The sequence below is a fragment of the Myotis lucifugus genome, unplaced genomic scaffold, assembly GCF_000147115.1.
Source record: "Myotis lucifugus unplaced genomic scaffold, Myoluc2.0 scaffold_351, whole genome shotgun sequence".
Lineage (NCBI taxonomy): Eukaryota > Metazoa > Chordata > Mammalia > Chiroptera > Vespertilionidae > Myotis > Myotis lucifugus.
This window is the reverse complement of record NW_005871399.1, coordinates 796,947-822,992: the sequence shown is the minus strand read 5'-3', so window position 1 is coordinate 822,992 and position 26,046 is coordinate 796,947. Positions and strand designations below refer to the sequence as shown.

Genomic DNA, 26,046 nt, shown 5'->3' with positions numbered 1-26,046 from the left:
ATCCTGGAAATTATCCAGAGGGAGGGGCACAATGTTCTCTCCACATCGACAGTCCGACTCCAAATGTTAATACCAAAGTAATTACTCAACTGAATGCAACTGATCACCACACACACACACACACACACACACACACACCAAAATATGTGAAATGTATTAAATTTCCTATCTGGGCTGTTGTTCTATTTTGACACAGAAATTTCTTCACACTTGCTTCAGGAATCTCACACGGAGCCCGTATGAGATAGCTGTGGGCTTAACGTTGTGAACTGGCCACCCTGAGATAGAGATGAGAAGAAGTGTTTTTTTTAAAAACACTAAGAAGAGAGAAACAACAACAGTAAAGAGTGAAAGTGGCTGTCAGACAGAGAAAGGGACAGAGGAATGGATGGTAGATGATATGGTCATACAGCTGACAGTATATTTTATAGTATACAGGTCCACGTAGGCTTCAGATAAGTTCATGGGGAAAGACCTGCTATGGGTTATGAAGGCAAAATAGACCAATGTATAGAGGGCCACTGGTCCCATTGCAGCCCACCTTCACGCACCCGTTGTTGTGAGGGATGGTGAAGGCTCCCAGGGCCTGACCACTGGTCATTGTATTTTTTTCAAAATATGTTTTTATTGAATTTTTAGGGAGAGAGACACTGATGTGAGAGAGCAACTGAGAAGGAAGCAGGACAGAAATAGCTAGCGTGATTTTCTATCTGGCACCAAGGGCCTGCCTTTCCGGGGGGCGGGGGTGGGGGGATTCTGAAAAGACCTCAAAGGGTTATTATCAGGACTGGCCCAAATTTGGTCCTTCCTGCCTTTGGCTTAGTGGCTCTCACACGCTAAATCTGTTGGCTCCTGATGTTGGGTCTAGTGGCAGCACCCCCATGAGTTAGCAGAATAGACCATTGGCTTCTGAGAAAACCCAATGTGAGGGAACATCGAGTTTAGAACATAGAGCCCTGGGCCTATATCTACAAATGCAGACATTTCCACTTGCTAATCAGTCACTCTGACAAGTCAAAGGCATCTCACTGAACCAGCTTCCCTTCCAACAACTCATGGCCATTTTCCCGTTTCCCTGGCTCCAAAGTTACAGGCACATTTGACTCATCTTGCTCTGAATTCTCTACACCTAATTAGTCACATGAGGTACTAATTTTGTCCCCAACACCCCTCTCTTTTCACTGTTATTAGCACCCTGGGCCAAGTCTTCACTTCACACCTAGACTTCAACAACAGTTGGATTCTGCAGTCCTGACCTAAATTCTCTCCCTTACAGAGTAATCGCCCGCTTTGCTGTCCCTCTCTTACTCACAAATGATAGCACATGAATGGTCCTTCACTTGCCTTTCTAGACTGTCAGGAAATTGTTCCACCTCCCCTTCCCTCCCTCTCTCACAGCTGCATTCCACAGGGGTTCCCAGTCTTTGGCTTCCAGACTGCTCATCAAGCTGTGCCCTGGTTCTCAGGCAGGTGCATCACACACATTGTCGCTCTGCATCTGGCTTGTGTGTTCTTGTCTTTGTGTCTTTTGCCCCTGCAGGACCCCTTTCTCCAGGAAGTCCTCCAGCATGGCTCTCCCTCTCCTCTGAAGGACAGCTACCCCATCTAGCACTAGGATAGATCTGATCTGGTGATGTCCACCACTATTTGGTATGTGCCCTTGAGGGCATAAGTAACTTCTACTTCTTCCACACTCCAGGGCTGGCACATTTAGACACTAAATAACTGGGTTTTTTGGGTGAATGGATGATAGGACTCAGTGCATATTGATGAGTGATAAGCAATAGGTCATTGTCATCACATAGCACGTTCCCATACCAAGCACTCCAGGTGTGGGTGACCTAGACAGGAGCAGTGCTTCAGGGCAAAGCTGCACTGGGCTCAGCATGTCTTATGCTGGAAGGCATGGACAACAGCCCTTACCTGGCGGAAAAACGTCAGGTTTCCAATAAAAGGAGAAGGCTTGGGATGTCTGATGCCCAACTTCTCCAGTCTTGAAAATGCCGAAGTGGAGTACCTGAGGGGAAAAGCAAATTAAAAACCAGAGAAACTGAAGTTGGCATTCATGCTTTCGGCTTTATAAGGTGTCAGAATTATTGAGTCCTCCAGAAGTAATGATAGGAAAAGCTGTTTCCATTGACAATACCTAAGGATTGAAGAAGTAGAGGCCTATAGGGGAGTGAGTGGCATAGAACCCCGTAAATTACTCTGGATTGAGTGACCCCTGAGATATGATGTCCAAATGCCCTTCCCCACCTAAAATGCCCATCAATAAATTGTTCTTTAAAACACATGTCTCCCTTTGCCTCTAAATCAGCGGTTCTCAACCTGTGGGTCGCGACCCCTTTGGGGGTCGAACGACCCTTTCACAGGGGTCGCCTAAGACCATCGGAAAACACATAAATAATTACATATTATTTTTGTGATTAATCACTATGCTTTAATTATGTTCCATTTGTAACAATGAAATTGGGGGTCACCACAACATGAGGAACTGTATTAAAGGGTCGCGGCATTAGGAAGGTTGAGAACCACTGCTCTAAATCTACCATGAACAATTGTTTCAGAAGGCAAGGGGTAAAAAGTCGCAATGGCAGAAATAAGTTCCCTGTGCACATTTGTCTATTTTCTTGGTCAAAATTGACCCCTGCACATCATTTGTCCCACAGCACATGTTTAGGGACAGAATGTTCTCTCCGTCCCTAAAAATAAAAAATAGGGACGGAAGGAACACCCCATGGAGACGAGACCTCATCACCAACCACTAACAACCTCTTCATGTCTTTGTTTGCACGGCCTGAAACCATATGGGAAACATATTTTCTTAAGCAAAAATCAGGAAATGCCGCCTGACAGATTTCTATGCCACTTTCCAGGAGAGAGCGGCAGTCTGAGAAGTGCATGTGGCTGTCAAAACATTGGAGTTACTGGGACGTTTCAACAGTTTATGGGAACAGAGGGAGAGCGCCGGGAAAGTCAGCGCTGGTTTTGAAAACCCTGGACATATGGCTGTGATCCCTGATCAGCCAGCTAATTAGGTCAAAAGTTCAGTTAGTTCAGAAAAATTAATGAGTCGAACTGGGTGTTTAGCATCATGCAGAGATCAGCCAAATCTTAATTTAGGAGCAAGGAAAACTATGGGGTATCACTACAGCTGGGCTGCATAGCAGACCTGGAACTTAAGAAAAACAAACCCACTGCTGGAAGAATCACTCACTTATTATTAGAAAAATGGAATGTTTGCTAGAGTCTTTGACCTTCCGACTTACAGTCCAGTGAGGAGCACTTCAAATAAGAACTTTTCATCGAACACTCAGATATTCAAGCAAAGGCCAGTCCAGCTGAAGGGTTGATTTGTGTTATTCTGAGCAATGGGTCTGCTTTTTTAAAACAAAACATATTTTTATTGATTTTGGAGATGAAGGGAGAAGGAGAAAGAGAAAGAAACATCAATGATGAGAGAGAATTACCAACTTGCTGCCTCCTGCATGCCCCACACTGGGGATCGAGCCCACAACCTGGGCACGTGCCCTGACCGGGAATCGAACCATGACCTCCTGGTTCATAGGTTGACGCTCAACCACTGAGCCATGCCAGCCGGGCTGAGTCTGCTTTTAAAGTGGCCACAGGGGAGAACCAAGCCAGGGCAGAAAAGGAAGAGGGTTGTGCTCCCAGCTCCCCCGACCCAGGTTTCCACCATATGGCTGCATTATCGGGTTTGAATGAATCCCCAGGACCTCACATTTCAGTCCCTGTGCAAGTGTAATTACAAACCACAATCAAGGGCCATGTGCGAATTACATGGATTAGTCACGCCCACATTCCTCTTCATTAGCGTGTGTACCAAAGGTTGACAGCACGGGGTGCAAGAGTTATTCTTTCAAGTCGGAGATGATAGTTTAAATAACTCCCCACACACCTAAGAGGAGAGAGCAAAGGCGACATACCAGTCCACTTAATACTTCCCTCGGGATCTCAAATCTGGCTCCTAGGTCCATGTCTTCATCAGTTTTTGTGAATTATTTTTGAAATATAATCTCTAATGGGTAGAAGGAAATATGTCATCTTGGGCCACATAATTACATCTTAATTTTGTAATTAGATGTCTTGATTGTCTAATTAAAGGACAAGAAGTCTGTGCCTAATTACACATGCTAATTATTATGCAAGTCCATGTCCTAATTATGTAACTCCACTTATGAAAATACTGCTTGTGTGCCCCTGCACAAAATTCAGACATTTTCAAAGAGATGGCATCAGCAGAGAATGTTCTAGTCACAGCCATCAACTTCACTTGCAGCCTAGACTCAAGTGTAGACCTTAAGGGTCTTGAGCTAGGAATTGCCAAATGTTGCCATCAGTAACTAGAGTCCTTGCGCCAAAATCAGCAGGGAGAGGTCCCTGCCACCAGACCACTGAGCAAAATTGCATTTGTCTCCCTCCCCCTTCCTTCTCTGCACCCTTGTTTCATATTCCCTGGTCCCTGGGTCCCCTCTGTCTCTCTCAACAGGCTCTTAACCCAAAATCTATGAACCCCAGGAGTTAGAGGTTGAATTGTGTCACCCCAAAAAAGATAAGTGGAACTCCCCACTCCCAGTACCTCGGAATATGGCCTTATTTGGAGATAGGGTGTTGCAAATTTAATTAGTTAAAATTAGGTCCTACCAAAGTAGAGTGGACCTCTAATCCTTTTTAACTGGTGTCCTTATAAGAGGACGGCCACGTGAATGGAGGCACAGGGAGAATGCCAGGTGATGTCAAAGGCAGAGATTGGCGTTATGCAGCGGCAAGCCAGGGAATGCCAAAGATCATCAGCAAACCTCTGGAAGCTAGGAAGAGGCAGGGAAGGATTCTCCCCTCCCGGTTTCAGAGGGAGCATGGCCTGTACCTGCCTTGATTTCAGACTCCCAGCTTTCAGAACTGTGGGGTTGCAAATGCCGGCGTTTTAAGCCCAGTTTGTGGTACTTTGTTATGGCAGTCCTAGCAAATGGATAAACCAGAATACCCATGAATGAAAAAGGATTTTTAAAAATATCCTGCTGATACTTTAAAAGTTGTCATTGTGAGAGAAATTTGCTCTTTTGTGTTAAAATGTGCCATTAATTCCTGTGTCATCAAAAAAGTGCAGGTGGCCGAGGATGCTGCTGTGAAAAGCAGGTGGTACACAACTGTGCTGTGATATTTAGAATAGCTTCCCTTTGTATGGGCATGCATGCAAATGGATCTCACAATTACTAGTGTGCCTCTGCACATGTATCATTGCTTACATTAAGGATACTCACTTGGAAAATGACAACAAAAAGTGTATGTAGTAGCTTCAGATACATCCTTTGATTTTACTGTGACAAATAACGCAGTGATTTATTGCTACAGGACCCCAATCTTGCAATGCCAGGGTGCACCTTATACTGTCAATTTTCAAAATGAATTGTGACAAATGGCTCATTTTCAAAATAAGATTCCATTTTTAAAGCCTAGAAATTTCCCAACATTCTGTTTTCCCCAAGACAAAGCCTTTTCTTGATGCATTCAACAAGAGCGGTCAGCCCATTGTTCAGGCAATGAAGACACCCACGATAAATTGGGGAATATTTTGATGAGTGGAATATTAAAGAGATGGTCAAGCTGATTGGAGCTTGGAGCAAAAGAAAAAACCAGTCAAATGAGAAGCTACCCTCTACGATTTGCCTCTGCATATCGTAAGCAGTCAGAGAGGAGTTGGTTTTTCTCTTGTGTGCTTCTGGAAACAGCCAGCTCCTCAGCTCATTCATTATCCTCACCATCACTATCAAAGAATTCCTGCTTGGCCTAGCCAGTTTTGCTCAGTGGATAGAGCATCAGCCTGTGGACTGAAGGGTCCCAGGTTCGATTCCGGTCAAGGGCACATGCCCGGGTTGCAGGCTAGATCCTCAGTAGGGGGTGTGCAGGAGGCAGCCGATCAATGATTCTTCCTCATCGTTGGTGTTTCTATCTCTTCCTCTCCCTTCCTCTCTGAAATCAATAAGATTATATTTTTAAAAAGAAAGAATTCCTGCTTGGTGAGCTGCTTTTGGAAATTTCAGGGGCTACTGATGTTTTTGAAATGGTGAAAAATTTCTTTGGCAAATAACACTTCTCCTGGGATGAAAAGTCATGATGCTCCAGAAACAGGTGGAGCCCGGGGGTGCCAGGTAGCCCACCTGTGCTACTCTGTGGGGAAGAAATTTGCTTTCTCGTGGTTACCCTACTCCCGCCACATGCACAGCCATCAAAGGCTTTGCCAGAAATTTCATAAAAAAATTGGGGCCACATCAAAATCTTCATTAGAAAAAAAGGCCTTAAATCATTGCCTTTTCAAAAGGTTTTATGACAAGGGAGCAGGATGTGAGGTTTGCTAGCTCTCCAGAAGAATTACTTTATAGAAATTTGAGCAAAAAAGTTAGAACAATCATGGAGAAAGCCTACTGTCATTTTATTGTAATTCTTTATAGTTTTTATCTTCTGAGTATTTTTTATATGTTTGAGATCAAATTCGTGCACTGGGCGGGGTGGGGGGGGGAGGGTGTCCCTCAGCCCAGCCTGCATCCTCTCCAATCTGGGACCCCTCGGGGGTTGTCCGACTGCTGGTTGGACATCCCTCTCACAATCCATGACTGCTGACTCCCAACCGCTTGCCTGTCTGCCTGCCTGATTGACGCCAAACTGCTCCCCTGCCAGCCTGATCACCCCTAACTGCCCTCCCCTGCTGGCCTGGCCCCCCCAACTGTCCTCCCTCCCCTGCAGGCCCGGTCACCCCCAACTGCCCTCCCCTGCTGGCCTGATCGCCCACAACTGCCCTCCCCTGCCGGCCATCTTGTGGTGGCCATCTTGTGACCATATGGGGGTGACCATCTTGTGCGAGGGCATGATGGTCAATTTGTATATTACCTTTCTATTATATAGGATAATTTTTTTTCTATTTCTATTTCCCTTTATTTCTATTTTTCTCATTTAACATAAGGAATACCGTATGTCCATGTTACTAATCCATTATGGATATTACTTTTATGGCAATATAATATTCTTCTTGTACACATATAACTTACTAAACTATTCTTATTGTTTAATATTTAGGGTGTCTTCAGTATTTTTGCTAATTTTTATGCTACTATAACGAACATCTCTGGGCATGAAACTTCTCTAGTACTTTATACATGAAGCTTTTCCAAACCTGAAGTCCATGGAGTCCCTGGTGTTAAATGTTGGTACACTTGCCAAAGTGCTTTCCAGAAAGTGTGTCCCAGTCAGCCTCACTGTCAGTGTCCATTTCACCAAATACTCCATAAAATGTTTTCCTATTTTTATCGACACATCAATGTATCTGGATGCCTGCATTTCTCTCATCACTAAAGAGAAAGAACTTTTTGCCATCCTTTTTTCTCCAATTTCAAAAATATTTCCCAACTTTGAAGTTATTCTTTCTTCTCCCCACCTCATTTCCACTACAGTTTATGTAGGTGTCAGGCAGAATTATGCCACAGCAATTAAAGCATTAGTTGGAAAATGAACAGTTATTGACGGGAGACTGCAAGCTGACTCCAAGCACACATTTAGGCAAAGGGAAGAAATGAGCAGTTGTAGTCTGAACAGTTTTCATTTAATAACTACAGCCTTATTAGCTAAATTTAAATTCTATATCCTTCTTCTTTCTTTCCCCATTCTTCCCCCACCACTATAACTAGAGAAACTGTAAGTACACAGCTTGCTTCAATCGTGCATTAAGCAAGAGTTCCTTGGAAATATAGAGTTTCTATGGGAGGTCATTTCAGTTCCCCTTTAACACCTCATTTCTGTTTTAGCGTCCTCTGGCTCGTGTTCAAGGCTTCTCTTATGACTCATCCCCTCAAGCCCTTGCTCTCACTTGCCATCAGGGCTGGAAATCATCTGGTGTATATCTGACGGATTGGTATGGCTCATGTGTAGAAGCACCAATTGGTTTTTTTATGCTAATCTTGTAATCAATGAGCCTTCTAAACTTTCTTATTGGTTTACATATGGGATCTCTTTGATTTCTTATGCTGACAATTACATGTTATGCAAATAGTATCAGCTTGATCTCTTTTTAATACTTTGTCTCATTTTTCATTTTCTTTTCTTATTCCAGTGGCTGGGACCTCTAGTACAATATTTTTAAAAAGCCATAAAAGAGGGTGCCCTTTTCATATTCCTGACTCTGTGGGAATGCATCTAATGTTTCAAAATTAAGTGTGAGATGTTGTTGTAGATTTTTGATAGATATTCTTTATTGGGTTAAGGACATTTCCTTCTATTCCTACTTTACTTAGAAAAGTGTTTCTTATTAGTCTTGCCATGGTTTTGTCTATTTTATTAATCTTTTCAAAGAACCAACATTTGCTTTTATTCATAATTTCTATTTTTTGCCTTCTATTTCATTAATTTATGCTCATATTTTTATTATCATTTTCCTTCTGTTTTCTTTGGTTTTACTTTTTGTTTTTTGTTTCTTTTTTTAACTTCTTAACAATTTAGCTCACTTATTTTCAATGTTATTTTATTTTTAATGAATACATTTAAGACTGAAATCTCTCTCTCAGTATGTCTTTAGTTGCATCTCACACATTTTTAAATGTAGTACATTCAGTATCTATTGTAGTCTACTAGAGAACTTCTGAATATAAAATATACTAAACTAAAGAGTTCATTTCATAACATCTTACAGTGGTGACATGATATTTTTGTGTCATGATGAATTCATGGATTTAAATATTTTTTATGTGTTTGGATCCATTGCAATTATTATTTCATTTATCAAATTATCCCATCTTTGGCTGGTTGAGTGCATGTAAATGTGTTCCTGAGTACTTTTGACAGAACAGCTTCTTTACTTTCTTAAATAACAAGATGTTTCAGGTTTACCTTGCACATTTCTTGCACCAAACCTGGACCAGCCATTTCCCCAAGAAGCCCTGGTTCCTTTTCATGTAAAATGGCATCTAGGGACCATGAAGGAGGAAGACTTTTCACTGTATTTCCTGGTGATACTTCATGACACCATATTTGATTCTTCAACCATGTGAATGCCTGTTCAAAAACGTAAATAGATTTTGAAACTTGTTTATTGACTCCTTTGTAATTAAAATTATTTTAAATGTATGCAGGGGTACCTTACCTAAAAGATCAATAGGGCCACATGCAAATACAAATATTGTATTTGTTCCCATTTTGTTTTTTTACTTCAAAATAAGATATGTGCAGTGTGCATAGGAATTTGTTCATAGTTTTTTTTTAAACTATAGTCCAGCCCTCCAACAGTCTGAGGGACAGTGAACTGGAAGCTTAAAATCAGTCTCACTAGCCTAAAGTTGAGGTATCGGGTAAGGATCCTTCTGGAGGATTCAGGGAATTATCGATTCTTTATTTCTGCCACTTATGCCTACATCTCTCCAATCTCTGCTTCCGGTCATCACATCGCCTTCTGCGACCAACTCCTCCTGGGCCCCTCTTATATAGATCCTCAGGTTACAGTTAGGGCCCACCCAGGTAATCCAGGACACTATCCCTATCTCTAGATCCTCAATCCTACCTTTCAAGTCCCTTTTGCCATTGAAAGTGGTATTCTACAGGTTCTAGGGATTAGGACATGGACATCTTTGGGGCCACTATTTAGCTACCACACCAACTTATATTGTGTGTAGATCCTGATTTTATGGTGGAGTTTTGGACTGTGCCTCTACTGTAAAGGAGAAGTGTCTGGGGTCCGGACTGTCAGAGCTTCCTGATTAGGGAGAACTGGATGTCACAGCTGCTGGAGGATGGGAAGGAGGCAAGCCCAGAGCTCCAACGACATTCAGCCTCTGCCTCCAGCCCCGCTGAACCAGGCTTTGGTGGCCCTGGCATCTAAACGGGCAACAGAGAAGTGTTTTAAAGAAAATACTACAATTGACCAGTGGATGGTCATTGCAGTGCAGAGTTAACTATTCCATTTTTATCTCAGCTTTTCAGGGAAGGACAGTCAGTTGAGTCAATAAATCTTCTAAATAGACGTTAATCTTCTAAATTCAGTTGTTTGGATAGCATCTTTAGAGTCTTTGCCGTATCTGTAAATCACTTGTGCTATTTTACTTCCTATTTCCTTTGAGTAAACTTAAATGCATTTGTTTTCAAAGGAAACTTTATGTCGTGACCACAAATAAAAACCGTTCCCATAAATAAAAACTCATGTGAAAAATAAATACTTCACAATGGAAAATTCCAAAAGCCCTCGAAGATCTCACCTGCCGAAGATAGTCCACAGGCCAAGGCTGGGCCCAGCAGGCCACATTTTAAAATGTGCTCCATCGAGGTCTCCCTGGCTCAGCTGATAGTTTAATACCAAGAGAATGAGAACAATTCAGTCCTTGTTCAACATTCATGTGGAGAATTAGATCAAATCAATCTATTGACTTATATTTCCTCAGAACTAAAGAGAGCTGGTCTGTATTTGACACTGGGTTTCTTCCAAACTATGATAGGTGTTTACCCTCATAAGAGGTAGAGATCCTAGTAGTGAACTTCTTTATCACTGTTAGGGCTGAAGTTAATGGGCATGTGACCAATGAAGAGAATCATGGGGGCGACACATATTCACTGCCCATCTCCTGTGTGCCAGGCATGGCACTGGGTGCCAGGAATGCTGCAGGGACATGGCATGAACCTAGTGGATCAGACAGACATTCAACGGCTAATGAGAAGCAATTAATTCAGCGTTTACATTACGATCCTTGCAGCAAAGAAGCATCATGGGAACGTGCCAGTTGAAATGCACACTTTGTATTTTGATGACTTAAGAGCACTTCTTCTGTCCAACCATTGGGTGGGATTTATAGAATCCAAAAAAATGGAAGGTGGTCCTTATGCTTATTATTTCTCCCCAAGGCCAGTTTTTAAAAAATACGACCCTTCAGAGAGAATCAATCTCCAGAAAACCACTAAACTGAGGACAGAGGTGTTGAAGCTGGAGGGATAAACAGGGCCGCATCACCCGTAGCCGTCTGATGGCGCTGGGGGAGGCCTTGCAAGGGCTGGTGGTCCAGGAGGTACTGGGCTGGGCTGGGGCAATTGTGTGGGAGGAAACGCTGTCTCTGCCTTAAGCCCAGTGCTTTCCAATGCCCGTCCTGCCTCAAGAAAACCAACTGATACGTTCTGGGATTAAGGGCAGCAAATGGCATGCTGTTGGAGTGGGTAGTTAAGCAGGAAGGGGCCTCTGAGTGAGGCCCGGAGCCAGGCTAGCCTCAGCCTTGTTCCCGTCTCTGCCGCTCTGTCACAGGGCTGGTCACAGAGGGAGGCTGGGAGCATGCCTTTCGCTTTCGTGCCAGTGAGAATTCGAGAAGAAGGATGAAGGTAGAGCAAAGAGTAGTTTCACAATATTAATGTGCATGCAGCTCATCTTTCTATTTTAAAAATAGATCAAAGCAATTGAATTAAGTCATAAAATGGGTTAAGTGGCTGATATTTTTGAAACACTCCTAGATTTTTTTAAAAGTATTTGACTGAATTTAACTAGAATAAGCTTCCCTAATCCCCACCAGAAAAAAACAGTGACATATATAAATGCAATCCCAAACCTGCCCCCAAAACCTCTCTTCTGGGTGGGGGGAGTAATGGCTTAGTGCATTTAAAAATATATACATAATAAACATTTTAAAATAAAATATGTTTAAATGCATTATAATATATTTTAACTTATGCATTTAAATACAAATATATTTAAATGTCATTTCATATGTTTATGTTTAAAAGTGAAAAGCGGCCTCTTGAATTCCTTCCATGTCAGGGGATTTAAACCCAGACATGGCATCTCCAAAGCCCCACTTCAGCCTGCTTGTTCCAGGAGCTGGAGAATTTGGCTCCTGAGAGGGAAAAAGCAAGTCAAAGAATCTCTTACAAATTCCTTTCAAAAAAGAATTTTGCTTCAGTGGCCTCATCTCTTTTGAGTTCCCCCAGTGCTGAGTTCTACAGCCCTGCCCTGGAGAATGAAGTTGTCATCGGAGAGCCACAGGCAGCTTCTGGGTTGTGGAGACACAGTCACCCGAGATGCATTTTTGCAGAGGTGGGAAAATAACTAGGTCGCCCCCATCAGCGGGAGCATCGTCATGAGACAAGTGAAGGGACGCTTGCTCCTCCTAGACAGGTAGGGGTCCAGGCCAGAGCGAGAGTTCATTTCCATCTCTCCATCTGCCAATTAGTAGACTGGGCCTCCCTGATAATTGTGCTCTCCAGGTAATGGCTTGTTTAAGTAATTGATGGTGTTGTCCTCCCTGGGGAATCTTAGCACATCAAAAGATGTTGAGAAAGCCAAAATTCACCCAGAGTCTGAATTAATCACTTTGTCAAGCACAACAAAGGCTGTCTTGCTTTGCTAATAATCCCAAATGAGGTAGCAACCCTTAGTTAAATAAGGAAACTCTGGTGCCTTTAATTAATGTTTCAAAGAGCTCAGATTTGCTTTTTCACCTGCTTTATTTTTACGAGAACGCGGGGAAATGAGTGCACAGCAGGTATTTTCCAAACTTCTCAAGTGCAGGAAGGTGAGGCCCTGCTGCACTGAAGTTCATAGAAAAGGATCTGGGGGCTTTCGTTGACCACAAGGTCAGTGTGTGTGGTTGTGCCTGGGTCAGAGGAAGTTAGTCCCAACGTAGGCCTCAAAGGCTGCCCTGCAGTCTCAGCACTTCCCCTGCCCCAGGCTTAGCCATTGGGAAGTCACCGCCACCTCCCCCTGCCCCCAGCATAGCCACCTCAGCCTTTCCGGGCTGCACCTCAGATCCACCACCCTCCAGCCTGCTCTCTGGCTGACTCTGATCTCAAATTGTGTCTCAGAAGGCTCTCTTCACCAGGCAACGCAAGCTTCCCAGTTTCCCAACAGACCCTCATTCCCCTTTACCTGCTCCCTCCTACTCCCCCTCCCCCCAGAGCCCCGGGCCAGTCTGGCCTTGCCTGGTACCCAGTGGCTCCCCAGGTCCCTACCAAGGTCATGGGGGCCAAGTCAGAGCCATGGGATCTCATGGGTCCAGAACCGGAGGTTGGTCTGATCCCAGCCACCTTTGAAAGGACATTGACACCACAAGGCCACCTGGAAGCCAATGAGCAGGATGAAGGGATGGGATCTGGAAGTCACTCAGTTTAGTTCAGCGATACCTACAGAGTATAGACACCATCCGGACCCCCAGAGAGTGTATCCTATGGAAAACAAATGGGGAAAAGGGCGAATTCCCTTGGACTTGGGGAAACCCCGACAACAGCCTTCCATGCACTTATTTTACCTAGTAACTCCCATGGCTTCTAAACTGGTCTCCAATCAGAAACCACAGCGCTATCTTTTATTCTTTCCGTCAATCCTCATCTGCAATCAGTCCCCAAGGACTGTCAATTCTGCTTTCAGAACGTCTCGAGTGGGTTCTTTCCTTCCTTCTAACTGGCATCGCCCTATCTCAGGGCACCGTTGTCTCTGCTTCAGTAGTTCATTGGCTCCCAGTCACTTTTAGACCAAGCAGTAAACTCCTTTACTTGGCCCGTAGGGCCTTGGATGATCTGGCCTGGCCTAACTCCAAGTGGTCTCTGTCCCCGCCTTTAGACTCCAGCAATCTTGCAGCACCTGGACATTGACAGTTATGTCAGTTTCACCCTCCCAGGCTTTTAAACCCATGCTCTTCTCCACGGCCAAGTCGAAGAAAAGGCATGGGAGACACCAAGGGTGCAAAATTTAAGGAAGCTCTTACTCTCCACGATATGCAAGTGCCACCCCTGCTCTTGTATGATCCTGAGCATAAGTGCCTCCTTAAATCTTACACCCCAGATGCCTGCTTACCTCACCCTCTCCCAGTACACTCTGTTCCCTGCCTGATGTGTCCAACCTCTTTCTCCACCTGGCAAGTCCTAATTATCCTTCCGATTTCTCCAGGGGCCCACCCAGACTGTCCTAGGCACATGGAGATGTTTCCTTGGCCACCGATTCCCTAATGCAGAGGGATTGCCAACGAAGAAGAGAAGAATTGGTGTGTTATTTGTGGGATATAATCCTGCCTAAGTTCATTATTTACTGGACCTGGTTCTGTTTCCATCGTGCGGGCTTAGTCATCTGTAGTTAATCCTTTTGTTTTCATGAAGTCCTTAAAGAACCCTTAAGATATTCTTGTGAAAGAGATATCTGCCTCGGTGCACCCCAATGACAGTTTGAGCCCTGAGAGTGCACAGTGCCTGGCACAGAGTGGGCAACAACCCGTTTGCTATTAGCATGCCTCTGTGTGCTTCTTAAGAATATCAAACAGTTACTGAATGTTTTGCAGGGGCCGGGGCTGCTCTGAGTGCTCCCCACATGTTAGCTCATACAGAATGTGCTGCTATGCTCATCTTCATTTTGCAGATGAGAAAACAGAGGCTCAGAGAGACCAAGTAACTTGCCCAAGGTCACACAGCGAGTAGGTAGCAGAGTTGACATTTGACCCCAGGCTGTCTGGTTCTAGAGTCTGTGCTCTTGGCTAGCAGCCTGCACTGTGTCTCATTTTACATTTGCAGAGCAGCAAGTTGCCTAGAACCAAACCTATCTGCAAGGCAGGAGGGCAGAAAGCCCTCCTTTGCTCACAGATGCCATTCACAGGGCTCTGTTAACCCCTGGGATCAAATCAATTGATCAGATTAGCTAATGAGTCAGCAGGACCCTGAGACTAGAAACAAGGACAGTAAACTTACAGTGAAGATCTGGCCTGCGTAGAGAATAGAGGGCTGTTTCTTTGAGTTACTAGGTCTCTTAGTAGCCAAGGTTGGTACTCAGGGCATTGGTCTTTGTAGTGGGTGCACAGAGTGATTCCGAGTTCCTTTGTATCTAGCCTAGTGGGCATTCAAAAATATTTGCCAATTGGATTTGATTATGTCTTCATAAACCAGTCAGTATCTCCGTCTTTCTATTGCACTGTGACCTGCTCAGAAGCTGGAACAGGCCTGGGAAACCCAGTTCTGTCTCCCAGCCTGGCAGATGACTTAAAGAGCTTAGGCAATCAAAATAACAAAAGATTATTGCGAGCATTTCAAAAATATTTTTAATCCCATTGCATCTTTTTTGTTGCTGTAATCCTGAAATCTTTGTGTTGACCTGATTCTTGCCAAGTTCACTCATGGCCTTTGATCGCCTCTCAGCCACAGTCATCAACTATAAGTTCTACTGGAAATTGCATAAAACAAGGTCCAAAGGCAATAGCTCCAGTCTAAGATCACCAAGAGTCTCCGTGCCCTTTGCTCACCGATGTGGTTGGTTCTGGCTCTCACCCCCCTGGGCTCTGGACCGGATGCACAGACACACGGAACCTGCCCAGCCTTCCCCGTGGCCGGCCCATCTGCATTTGGCCTCTTGCCTGCCTCCTGAACCTTATAATCCCTTGTATGATTACTGTCCCTTGTCCTAGTCCTGGCTCGTCCTGACCACTCCTCCCTCATCGCCTGCACTAGTTATTCATCGCTGTGTAACAAATTACTCTTGAACTGAAGTGGCTTAAAACAACAGACATTTGTTATCGCACACAGCTTCCAAGGGTCAGGAATCTGGAAGCAGATTAGCTGGGTGGTTGAGGCTCAGGGTCTCCCCTGAGGTTACAGTCAAGCTTTCCGCTGGGGCTGCAATGATCTAAGGCAGCGGTTCTCAACCTGTGGGTCGCGACCTCTTTGGGGGTCGAACGACCCTTTCACAGGGGTCGCCTAAATACATTCTGCATATCAGATATTTACATTACGATTCATAACAGTAGCAAAATTACAGTTATGAAGTAGCAACAAAAATAATTTTATGGTTGGGGTCACCACAACATGAGGAACTGTATTAAAGGGTCGCGGCATTAGGAAGGTTGAGAACCACTGATCTAAGGCATGCCAGAGCCTGAGAATCCGCTTCCATGCCCATTTAGGTTAAGTGTTAGCAGGCGTCACTATGTGGGCCTCTCTGCAGGGCTACTCCGCAGGCCAGGTGGCTTCCCCTAAGCAAGCAGTCCAAGGGAGAGTCCAAGATTAGGTTACAGAAGGATCAGTCATTTATAACCTAACCTTGGAAGTGAAACACTGTCACATGCGTTATTCTACTGGTCACATGAGTGGCCCCGGTACAATGGGAGAGGGTCACAGGGGTCATTCAGGGGACGTTTTGGAGGCTGCCTACCACACCACTTGTGCCCCAGTGTGAACAAATTTCATTAAAGGGCATTGTTCCTCCAGAGTTTCAACTTGGGTTTTTCAAGCTGGTTACTAAGCCGTGTTAGGTCTGTAAGCTGCTTCCTCCTGTGAGGAGGTATTGAAACAAGATGTAGTTGTGCCATTTTTCACTTCATAAAGACGTATTCAGTGCCTGCTCAGTGCCAGGCACGGTGCCAGATGCCATCATATATCACCGGGAGAACGGAGAGGATCTACTTGGCTTTACTGGAAAAGTAAAATCTGGGAAACTTCAAACTTGGGTGAAAAATGAATTTAAAGCCTTCAGGAAACCATCTGGCTAATAACAGCTAACATCTACTAAGCACTTGCTTTGGGTCAGGCCGTGTACCAACACATTATAAACACTGTGGCTTCTAATCTCCATCAACATCCTTGTTATGTCTATTATATAGATGGGGAAATGGGACTTAGAAACCAGCCCCAGGGTCTGGCCCCCTGCTCAGTGGCCAGGCTGCAGCCCAGGCCGGGGCTGTCTGACTGAAGACCTGAGCTTCTAGCTAGGCCTCAGATGGGCCTGTCCTGGCTCAGCAAGGCTCGTGAAAGGAAGGAGACCACAGTCATCTCCTAGGGCTGTCGTAACAAACTGGGGGCTTATAATAGAAGTTGATTCTCTCACAGTTCTAGAGGCCGGATGTCTAAAATCAGGGTGTCGGTAGGGCCATGCTCTCTCTCAGGGGTTCTGGGGGAAGAGTCTTCCTCACTCTTCCTAGATTCTGGTGGTTGCTGGCGGTCCTGGTGCTCCTGGCTTGCAGCCACATCCCTCCAGTCTCTGCCTCATCACATGGTGCTCTCCCTGTGTGTCTATATCTTCAAATCATCTTTACTCCATGCGTCTCTATGTCCAGACTTCCCTCTTCTTATAAGGACATAGTCATGGATCACAGCCCACTCTAAACCAGTATGAACTCACCTTAACTTGGTTATATCTGCAAAGTCCCTATTCCCAAGTAAGGCACGTGCTGAGGTGCTGAGCAGACATGAATTTTTGGAGGGGACACTACTCAACCCAGGAAAAATACCATCAGAGCTGTCAGCAGCCCCACAGAGAATAACCTGCACGGCTGTGTTGGTGGGGAGGGTTCTCCCTGACCCCCTGGAGTCAGAGGAGGTGGGATGGGAAGAAAATAACCCTAATGAAAGAAGGCACGATTTCAAAAGCATTTCATTTCCTGACTCACTCTCAATGTTGTGCTCTGTTTTTTCTTTTGTCTGTTGGGCTTTTGGGGGGCTTTTTTGGCTATTTATTTTTATTATACTAACTAAGCTAGATTCTAGTTTAGTCAGCACAGCCTTTTTATAGAGAAAAGGAAATGAAATGCTGTGGCTGATTTTGGATTGCAAGAGCACTTCCCTGTTCACACTCAATAGAGGAGAGGGTACAAACGCATACGATGGGGGAGCAGGGAAGGGAGGTAAAATCACTTTCTCTGTTTGAAAGCCCAGGTTGATGTCGCTCTGTGTAGCAGGCAATGTGGTGCTGGGTGTCACCCTTTCTTCTCTTAGCCAGCACCAAGCGGTAGTTTCTAGAAGGGCAAGACATAATCCTAAAACCTGTTTTCTCTTCAAGAACCCAGTAGGGCTCTAGCACCCATGAGAATATTTAAAGAATTCTGTAGCTATTTCTCTTTACATCCACAGCCATTTCTTGGCATAGCAGCAGCCATGCATTTACTGCCCAGTGTAGAACAATGAATTTGTCTTAAATGATGCAGCTCACCATCTGCAAGGATGCCCCTGGTTGTTGTCATTCAGGATGTGGTGCACACACTACTTTCTGCATTCAGGCTTTTTTCCAGAATCCAAAGGTCTATTTCTTGTCTTCTGGGCCTCAGAAATGCTTCCCCTCAATTTTGCTTCTCCAGACTGGAGTTGGGTCCTTCAGGTAGCAGCTTCTCCCCTCCACACCCTGTCTCCTGAATCAATATTTGTTCTTCTCAGAGTACACACTAGCCCATCATCAGTCAGCCCCTGACCTCCATTGCTTATTCAGCTAGAAATTCTGGGTACATCTCCAGGCTGAGTCCCTACACTGAGCTCAAGCCCTTGCTTTTAGCATTCTAGAAGCTAGTTCTCACTCTACGGTCAAGGCCCACCGTGACCCACCACATCAGCGTCTCAGCTGGCAAATGCTCCATCGGTGTCTGTACTTTTATCAGAGATCATTGTTTTCATTTACAATAAAAATCCAAACGTCCATTAGCCTCAAGTTTTAGTTTGCTTGTTCTTTGTTTTTATTATTGCTTCTTGTTTTGTCTTGTCTTCTCATCCACGGCCTCTTTCTGCTTTGCCAGAGATCAGAACCCGGATGTGTCATCTTGGAGCCTGTGGTAGATTGAATCACTGCTCCCAGCTAATGTCCTCCCTGTGTCTACATTCCACATCACCACCCTTTGTTCTGTGAGTTTGAAGTGCCACCCACTACAGTAGGGGGAGACTTCTTCCCCACCCCACCCATCCCTGTTAATGTTAGGCATGTGACTTGCCTTAATCAAAGTAATATGGGCAGAAGTGACGTCAAGCCATTTTCAGGCTGAGGCCTCAAGAGACATTGCTCACTCCTCTTGCATTTCTTGCATTCCTAGGAACTACATCTATGGGGCCTCTTAAGCCTGGGCCCCATTGCAAGCACCTCTGGAGCAGATCTGAACCCCACTCACAGCCTGGAACAGAGCTACTCACAGACTGTGAGAAGAATAAATGTTTGCCAGTGAATTGGGGGTGGTTTGTTATACAGCATTATTGCACCAATAACTGACTGATACAGGTCAACTCACTTCTCTGGACCTTCATTTTCTTATCTTTAAAATGAAGCCATTGGATAATAACCAAGGTGCTCAACCTTTTTTCTACCTCTATACACCTGAGGGCTCTGGAATGTACCCAACAGTGACACCAGATTCAAATATCTCAAAGCAATAAAGAAAGAGAAGGATTGGGAAGTGAATTCCGTTTAGGAATGCGGGTCTATTGGTGGCCTTAGAGAGAGCCCTCTCAGTGGAGAATGGAGCGAAAACCCCATTGTGTGGCTGAAGGGGACATGGAAGGTGAGAAAGTGAGCGTATGTGGGATCCTCTTTCAAGCCCTTTGGCTGGGAGGGAAGGATAGGTGGGGTGGTAGCTGGGGTGGAACATATAGACAGAGAAGAGGTGGTTAGTTGGCAAGCTGATTGACTGACTTACTTATATGTTTTTAGATGGGAGAGAATTGAACCTGCAAGGAAACCTTAACAGTGTCATAGTTAAGGGATAATGAAAGTCAGGGCTCGGACATGAGTGTACAGGAAACAGAAAGTCTGGTCTATGAGAGAGAGTAGAATAAGGCTTGCCAGGATTTACTTACTGATTTGATATGCATCGTTTAGACTACAAATTCTCAAACCCTAGGGCTAGGCAACTGGCAACAGATGAAACATAGAATCGGGCTTCTCCTGCTCAATGGATAAATGTAAAGTTTGTCATAGAAAAATTTGAAAAATTTCTGGAAAGCAAATTGAGTTTAAAGCTGGATTTATAGAGCACTTTTCAAAAAATAGGTTTCTTTTATTTTTAAACTCCTACAACTAAGAGATAAACAATTGTGCCAATAGACTAATAATAATATAAGTTGATGTAAAATGTACTGTTCACAAAGTGCGTGTACTCCCTTTCAAGGAGATGGGAAGGGGTAACTTCCTCCACTTTACCTTTGGAAACATCTTAGACGACCTTCTTGAAAGAAAAGTCCACTCTTCTCAACTGCCCTCCTTCCTACTCACTTCTAAACCTGCTGAGACCTGGCATCTGTCCCCCTCTCCCCCCCCACACACACACCATCAGTGACCGTCTCCAGCATCACCTAAGACGTCTTAGTTAACTCAAATAGGTATTTTTTAAATCTTGTCTTACCTGTTCAAGGTCAAAAGCTACCTAGGTATATAAGCCCAAGATCATTCAAATGGAACCACTTGTTTGAAATGCAGCTCTCTTCACATTCACTTCTATGCTTTCCTGGAGATCATGCGAAAATTCTGAATGATGCTTTTAAAATTAAATTAAAACCACAATCTACCCACCTAGCATCTATGCAATCATTGCTGAGTATGAGCCTGCAGTTATTGAACACTAAAGTGCCCAGCATTGCTCCAAGTCTACTCTATGTTTTAATTCATTGAATCCTCTCAGCATGCTACAAGGTACATGCTATTATTATTCCTATTTTACAGATGGGCAAACCGAGACACAGAAACCTTACAAACTTGCTTAAGGTCACCAAGCTAGGCAGGATTTGAATCTGGTTAGAAATGGTCCAAGCTCTGGACCATTACAGAAAGTGGAGAAAGGCAGCCAAGGGTAAAACATTTTTAAAGGCAATGTTGATAAAGTAGCATGTGGCTCAAGTGCTTGAGAGTAGTTTATTTTCTTGAATGGGGTCAACCGCCACCTCTGCGCTATGACTTTGTTTGGCAATCCTCCCTAAGAAATCGTGTAGAGATGAACTTCCACCCACAGCCCAGTCTAACCTGAATTTTAAAGGCAAACTCTTTTATTAAGATTCAGAGTTCAAGTCCATGAAACTTTGTTATATAACAAGTGAGGGTGGTAACTGGTTGCAGTGGGTATGCCTCCAGGAATGAAAGGAAATTCTCTATGATAATAGTCATAGCAGCAAAGAACAACTAACACCCATGGGATGCCAAGCACATGCCACATGAAATCCTATGTGTTTGTTACCTGATAGAAATATAGTACTGAATGCCCAGGCACAATCCTGGGTGCTTAAGGCTAAAACTGAGTAAGACCCAATCCTGTCCTTGAGATGCTCACCTTCTAATGGAGGAGCCAGGGACGTGGTAGGAGAGAGAGAGGGTCCCAGGTGCGGTGAGTCCAGGAACACAGGGATGAAGAAGCCCTCTCTTGACTGAAAGGGGAGGGCACCCCAGTAGAGGGAAGGGAACGGGTGGTAAACAGATGGTATGTGGCAGGAACTGAGCACCAGAGAGCAGAGTTCCAGCTGAGACCTGATGGGAGATGAGCATGCCAAGGTGGGCAGGGCCAGGTCAGAGAGGGCCTGGTGTGCCAAGCCAGGGAGACATTCTCTAGGCGGGAGGGCCGAGGAGGGTGTTACGAAGCAGAGTGGCAAGCTCCTGAGGTGGTATTCTAACTGTAAAGTTGCAGGACAAAATTGGGGAGCACGAGACAGAAGGCAGGAAAATCATTTGGGAGGCTATTTCTAGCCAAGGATGCTCTTGAAATCCTGAACTATGTATAGTAGAGGAGAGCCGGTAGAGAGGAAGGAGCGATTCAAGAATCACTTAGGAAACAGCCTCCCAACATCGGGGGTCGGTTGACTGTCAGGGTGAGGAAGAGCTGGCCTGGGTGCCACATGCGGAGAGACAGGGATTGTCAGTCCTCTCTTATCAATGAGGAAACTGGTAGGAATAGACTGACTTGCCCAAGGCCGCCCATTATAGTGTATCCACCCTAAACTGTAAAGGCCCAGCTGATGTCCACAGTGCCGTGTTTCTCCTAACACCTCCCCAACGATCTCTCTCAACCATCCCTTATGTCATAAGATGCTGCTACAAATTTTGGTCACTCTCTTTATACAGACAGAGTTCAAACCCATAAATGTATAACCGACTGCTTTATGATGCTTGCAGCCTGAGGTCCCTAGATGCCTATTGATCCGCGTAGGGGGCACCTGAGATACTTTCAGCATTTCAAAGAGCCTAATGTAAATTGTGCACTTATTGACAATCAGATTGTGCAGGTTAACTAAAATGTCAAGCTTCTTTGCTTTGGAGGGGAATTATAACTCGGTACGCTAATGCTGGTTATCTCACTGATCAGCTGTTCTCATTGGCGGAGCTTCCATCAGCTTGTCTTTGAATAATTAAAAGGGGAAGATAAATCAATCATTGCTTACATATACGTTGTTGTTTGAACAATGGAACATGGGGTCTATGGGGAAATGCTAGAAGCAGTGGAAGGTGGTGAGCGTGTAGGTAGCATTGCCTTAAACTGTGGGCCTTGGGGTTCAGTAGGACAGTGAAGGAGCAAGTGGTTGTCCTTTGCAGCCTCTCTGCTGGGCTTGGACGCATCCTCTCCCCTCACACGGTGGTCAGGACATCCTGCTTAGCCTGAGTGCTCTGGGGAGTGCATCTTCTAAACGGCTGTGTCCTGCATTCTGGTCCAGCCCCTCCTTTTGCATCACAGTCTTGCTCCTCGATTCCTCGTGTGATAATCCCCGAATCTGTTTGAATTCATGGGGATGTTATCCACTGCACATCAAGGAGGCGGAACCAGCACACAACCCAGAAAACCTTCAGCATTCAGTGAGTGTGTGAATGGAGAAGTCATTTATCCGATCCTTCAATGAGCCATGTGCGAGGCATTCTGCCAGGTGATGAGAACACGGAGCCACTACGGTGCACGTCGGAGAGAGATTGATCCTACCTTTCCCTGTGCTGTGTGCATGCGTGCACCCACGTAACAGCGAGCATTTTGGAAGCAGGATTGCTATCCCAGTTACCTGAGGCAGGATTATCATCATTAACATCTATTGAGCAGCTACTGTGCACAAGGCACTCATTGGCTTAAAATTCAGCCCCTGCCCTCAGGGGCTTATAGTCAGGCTAGGAAGAGAGGACACATGCAGAAACAATTTAAAAAATACAGTAAGTGCCAAGATAGCAACAGAGACAGAAAGAGCTACTGGAGTTCAAAGTGAGCAGATCACCGAGGGCCGGCCTGGTTAAGAAGACCTTTAAGAAGAGCAACATTTGGACAGAGTTAGGGAGGATGGATAGGATTGGATTCAGCAGAGAGGGGCGGGCATCCAGGCAGCAGGGACAGTGGACGCAAAGTGTGCAGAGAAAAGGGGCCTGTGGTGTGCAGGTAGGAGGGAAAGGCAGGAGGATTTTCGGTACCTTTCAGCTCCCAATGTGGAGGCAGTGGCTGGTTTGGGTCCATAGCGCTGGCCCTCCCCGGGTGTCTGGGTGTAGTGCTTAGAAAACAGGATTTGGGTGAAGTCACTATTTATAGAGGTTGGCCTTGCTTTTAGACCATCTCTGACACCATTTTTCCAGATACCTTTGAACAAATAACAATTTCAAAAGGCCGTCTTCTTTCTGGGGCCACGCTCAGGAATTGCCTTGTGCCTCCGAGAAACCTAAGAAGCACACCTTTGTGAGGGCACACGCCGCAGGCTGAGGGTGGCCCCGCAGTGTGGCCCGGGAACTGGCTCCTCAAGGAGGCGAAGGACACTGAGTCGCAGGCTCTGGGGATCTCCCACTCAGCTGGCACGCCTCCCTGCCCACCCCCCAGGAAGTTGTGCAACATCACAGATTTCTGGCAAACCAGGAACAAGGTGGCTCTTAATAATTGAAAATCCAGTCCACAATAGTGTGAGCTCCTGTCCCCTGTCCCTCTGTCCCCAGAGTCTCATCCCATGTTCAGAGGCACTTGGTGTTTATAGTCAGAAACAAGTTCCTGCTGCTCTGCTGAGGTTCCCGAGAACGGGGCACTCGGCCTCCACGGCCAATGACGGCCGTTCGGTGGTGGTGATGGTGTTGGGGGGGGGGGGGGAGGGTTCATTTAACTGCTCTGCTTCTGGAAGAGCCACTGTCCTCCAGGGAGAGCGGCCGCAAGCGTTTACTCAGGGGGCTCAGTAAGGCTCCACCATGAAGCTGATGGTGGGCTTTTTTTATAGGAGGGACGAGGTTCCTCTTTCATCTCTGCCCAGAGAGTAACTGCTACCAGCAGCCTAAATTCCTTACCAGATTAGAGAAAGCATGACCTTAACTATTTAGACTATTACTATTTTTCCTTTAAAACAAACAAACAAACAAAAACTAAGAACAACTCCTATGCCCGGTAAGTGTGGCCCTTCCACAGAATCCCCAGGCTTCCAGACCTTCTGAGGAAACAACAACGATGCCTTATTGTTTTACAATCACGTTTTGTTTGGGATTTTTTAAAAATATATATTTTATTGATTTTTCACAGAGAGGAAGGGAGAGGGATAGAGAGTCAGAAACATCGATGAGAGAGAAACATCGATCAGCTGCCTCCTGCACACCTTTTCCTGGGGATGTGCCCGCAACCAAGGTACATGCCCTTAGCTGGAATCGAACCTGGGACCTTTCGGTCCGCAGGCTGATGCTCTATCCACTGAGCCAAACCAGTCAGGGCTTGTTTGGGATTTAAAATAGTTCCCCAGTCTGATCATCCATTTCCCCCAATCGGGGCTGTTTTAAAAATCAATCTGTTCTCAACCGAGATGATGATTTGTTGCCCAGAGAGCTGTCAGAAGACTGCATGCAGACACCACGGACCCTTCCCAAGGAAAAGGCCTACGTGCGCGTTTTGCGAGAGTGGCCCCTGTGCAGGAAGGTTCGCCCACCAGGAACATGCCTCTGCAGGTCATAAAATCCGCTGGGCTGCGTACGTTCTGGTGTGTGTACTGAAATAATCAGTCACGTTACTTTATAGTCACACCTCGTACTCTCGTCGTGGAAAATCAATAAAGCGAGGGGGGAGGCTAGGGATATTGTGCATAACTATTGAAAAGAGAGAAAACAAAAAAAAGTAATATTCTGTGAAAATGGTCCTCGAGGAAGCACAGACCTCGTTTTCATAAGCAGGCTCGATTTTATCTGCAAGCTCATCGCCGAGTTATTAAACCAAAGTGCCCATCACAGCCTAGACAAAAGTACAAAAACATAAAAACAGGAAGTAGCGTGCACCCTTCACTGGAGGCGCCGGGGCACTGGAAATTACCCACGGCCTTTAACGTTATTTCTAAAATGCGTCCACTACTCACTGTGAATGCTTTGTTCCACCAAATGCTACAGGCCCTGGTGTTGCCTTCGCCTGTGATACTTCTCCACCTGAAACTGCCTCCCTCTACTCTCCTCCAAGGCAATTCCTCCCTGCATTCCAGGCCCTTCTGCTTTCCAAAGCCACCCCCATGGCTGGCGACACAGAACAGCCAAGGGACTGGCACAGGGAGGCGAGAAGCAAGAGGTCATGCACGAAGCCGTAACGAGGCCCATGGGAGTTGCTTTGTGGGCATGTTTCCAGGCTCCTGGGACACTGTCAGGACCACAGGAAATGCCACTGGAGATGAGTAGGGCAGCCAGGCAGGAGAGGGGGCAGACACCAGCGGATCACGGGTGTTTTCTGACTTGCTTCACCGGCAGCACGTAGGTTCAGCACAGACCTGCCCGTGTGAGAGCATCAACAGGTGAAACAGTCCTGCAGCCTAGACCTCGCGGCCTCGGCGGTCATCTGGGCCAGCTGCCCACGCCACGCGAGGAGCGCTTTGGCAGCGTTCCTGATGGACGCCGAGGGGCACTCACAAGTCCCCAGGCCGCTGCCGGATAGCTGTGGTTATTCATTTCCTTTGATGTTGAACTGGTGCCAGCCCCACACATTGACCCTACTTTGCCCTCTAGACTCTGTACCCTCTATGCCCTGAAGAACATCATCCACATCATCAACCCAGAGCCTGGGAGCTTGCGGAGGGATCATTTCCATGTTTTATTCCTCTGTCCAGCCGCCCCTCGTTTACAGCAGCTGGGCAGCTGCCTAACTGCTGACACGTCTGACCACCCTTTCCAAGGGAACGCCCTGGCCAGTGGAAGGCAAACTCATTAGTCAACAGAGCCAAATATCAACAGTACAACGATTGAAATTTCTTTTGAGAGCCAAATTTTTAAAACTTAAACTATATAGGTAGGTACACTGTTATTAACTTAATTAGGGTACTCCTAAGGCTTAGGAAGAGCCACACCCAAGGGGCCAAAGAGCCGCCTGTGGCTCGAGAGCCGCAGTTTGCTGATCACTGCGGCCG

General features: G+C 45.6%; 1 protein-coding gene across 1 annotated transcript in view; it reads right to left on the bottom strand.

Annotated features, from left to right (window-relative positions):
• The window catches only part of TBXAS1 (thromboxane A synthase 1), a 152,213-nt gene that overhangs the window by 111,912 nt on the left and 14,255 nt on the right, over positions 1–26,046 (bottom strand). The window contains exon 3 of the mRNA XM_006101347.3: positions 1,924–2,017. Coding sequence (XP_006101409.1) covers positions 1,924–2,017 — 94 coding nt within the window. The remainder of the gene's footprint in view (positions 1–1,923; positions 2,018–26,046) is intronic.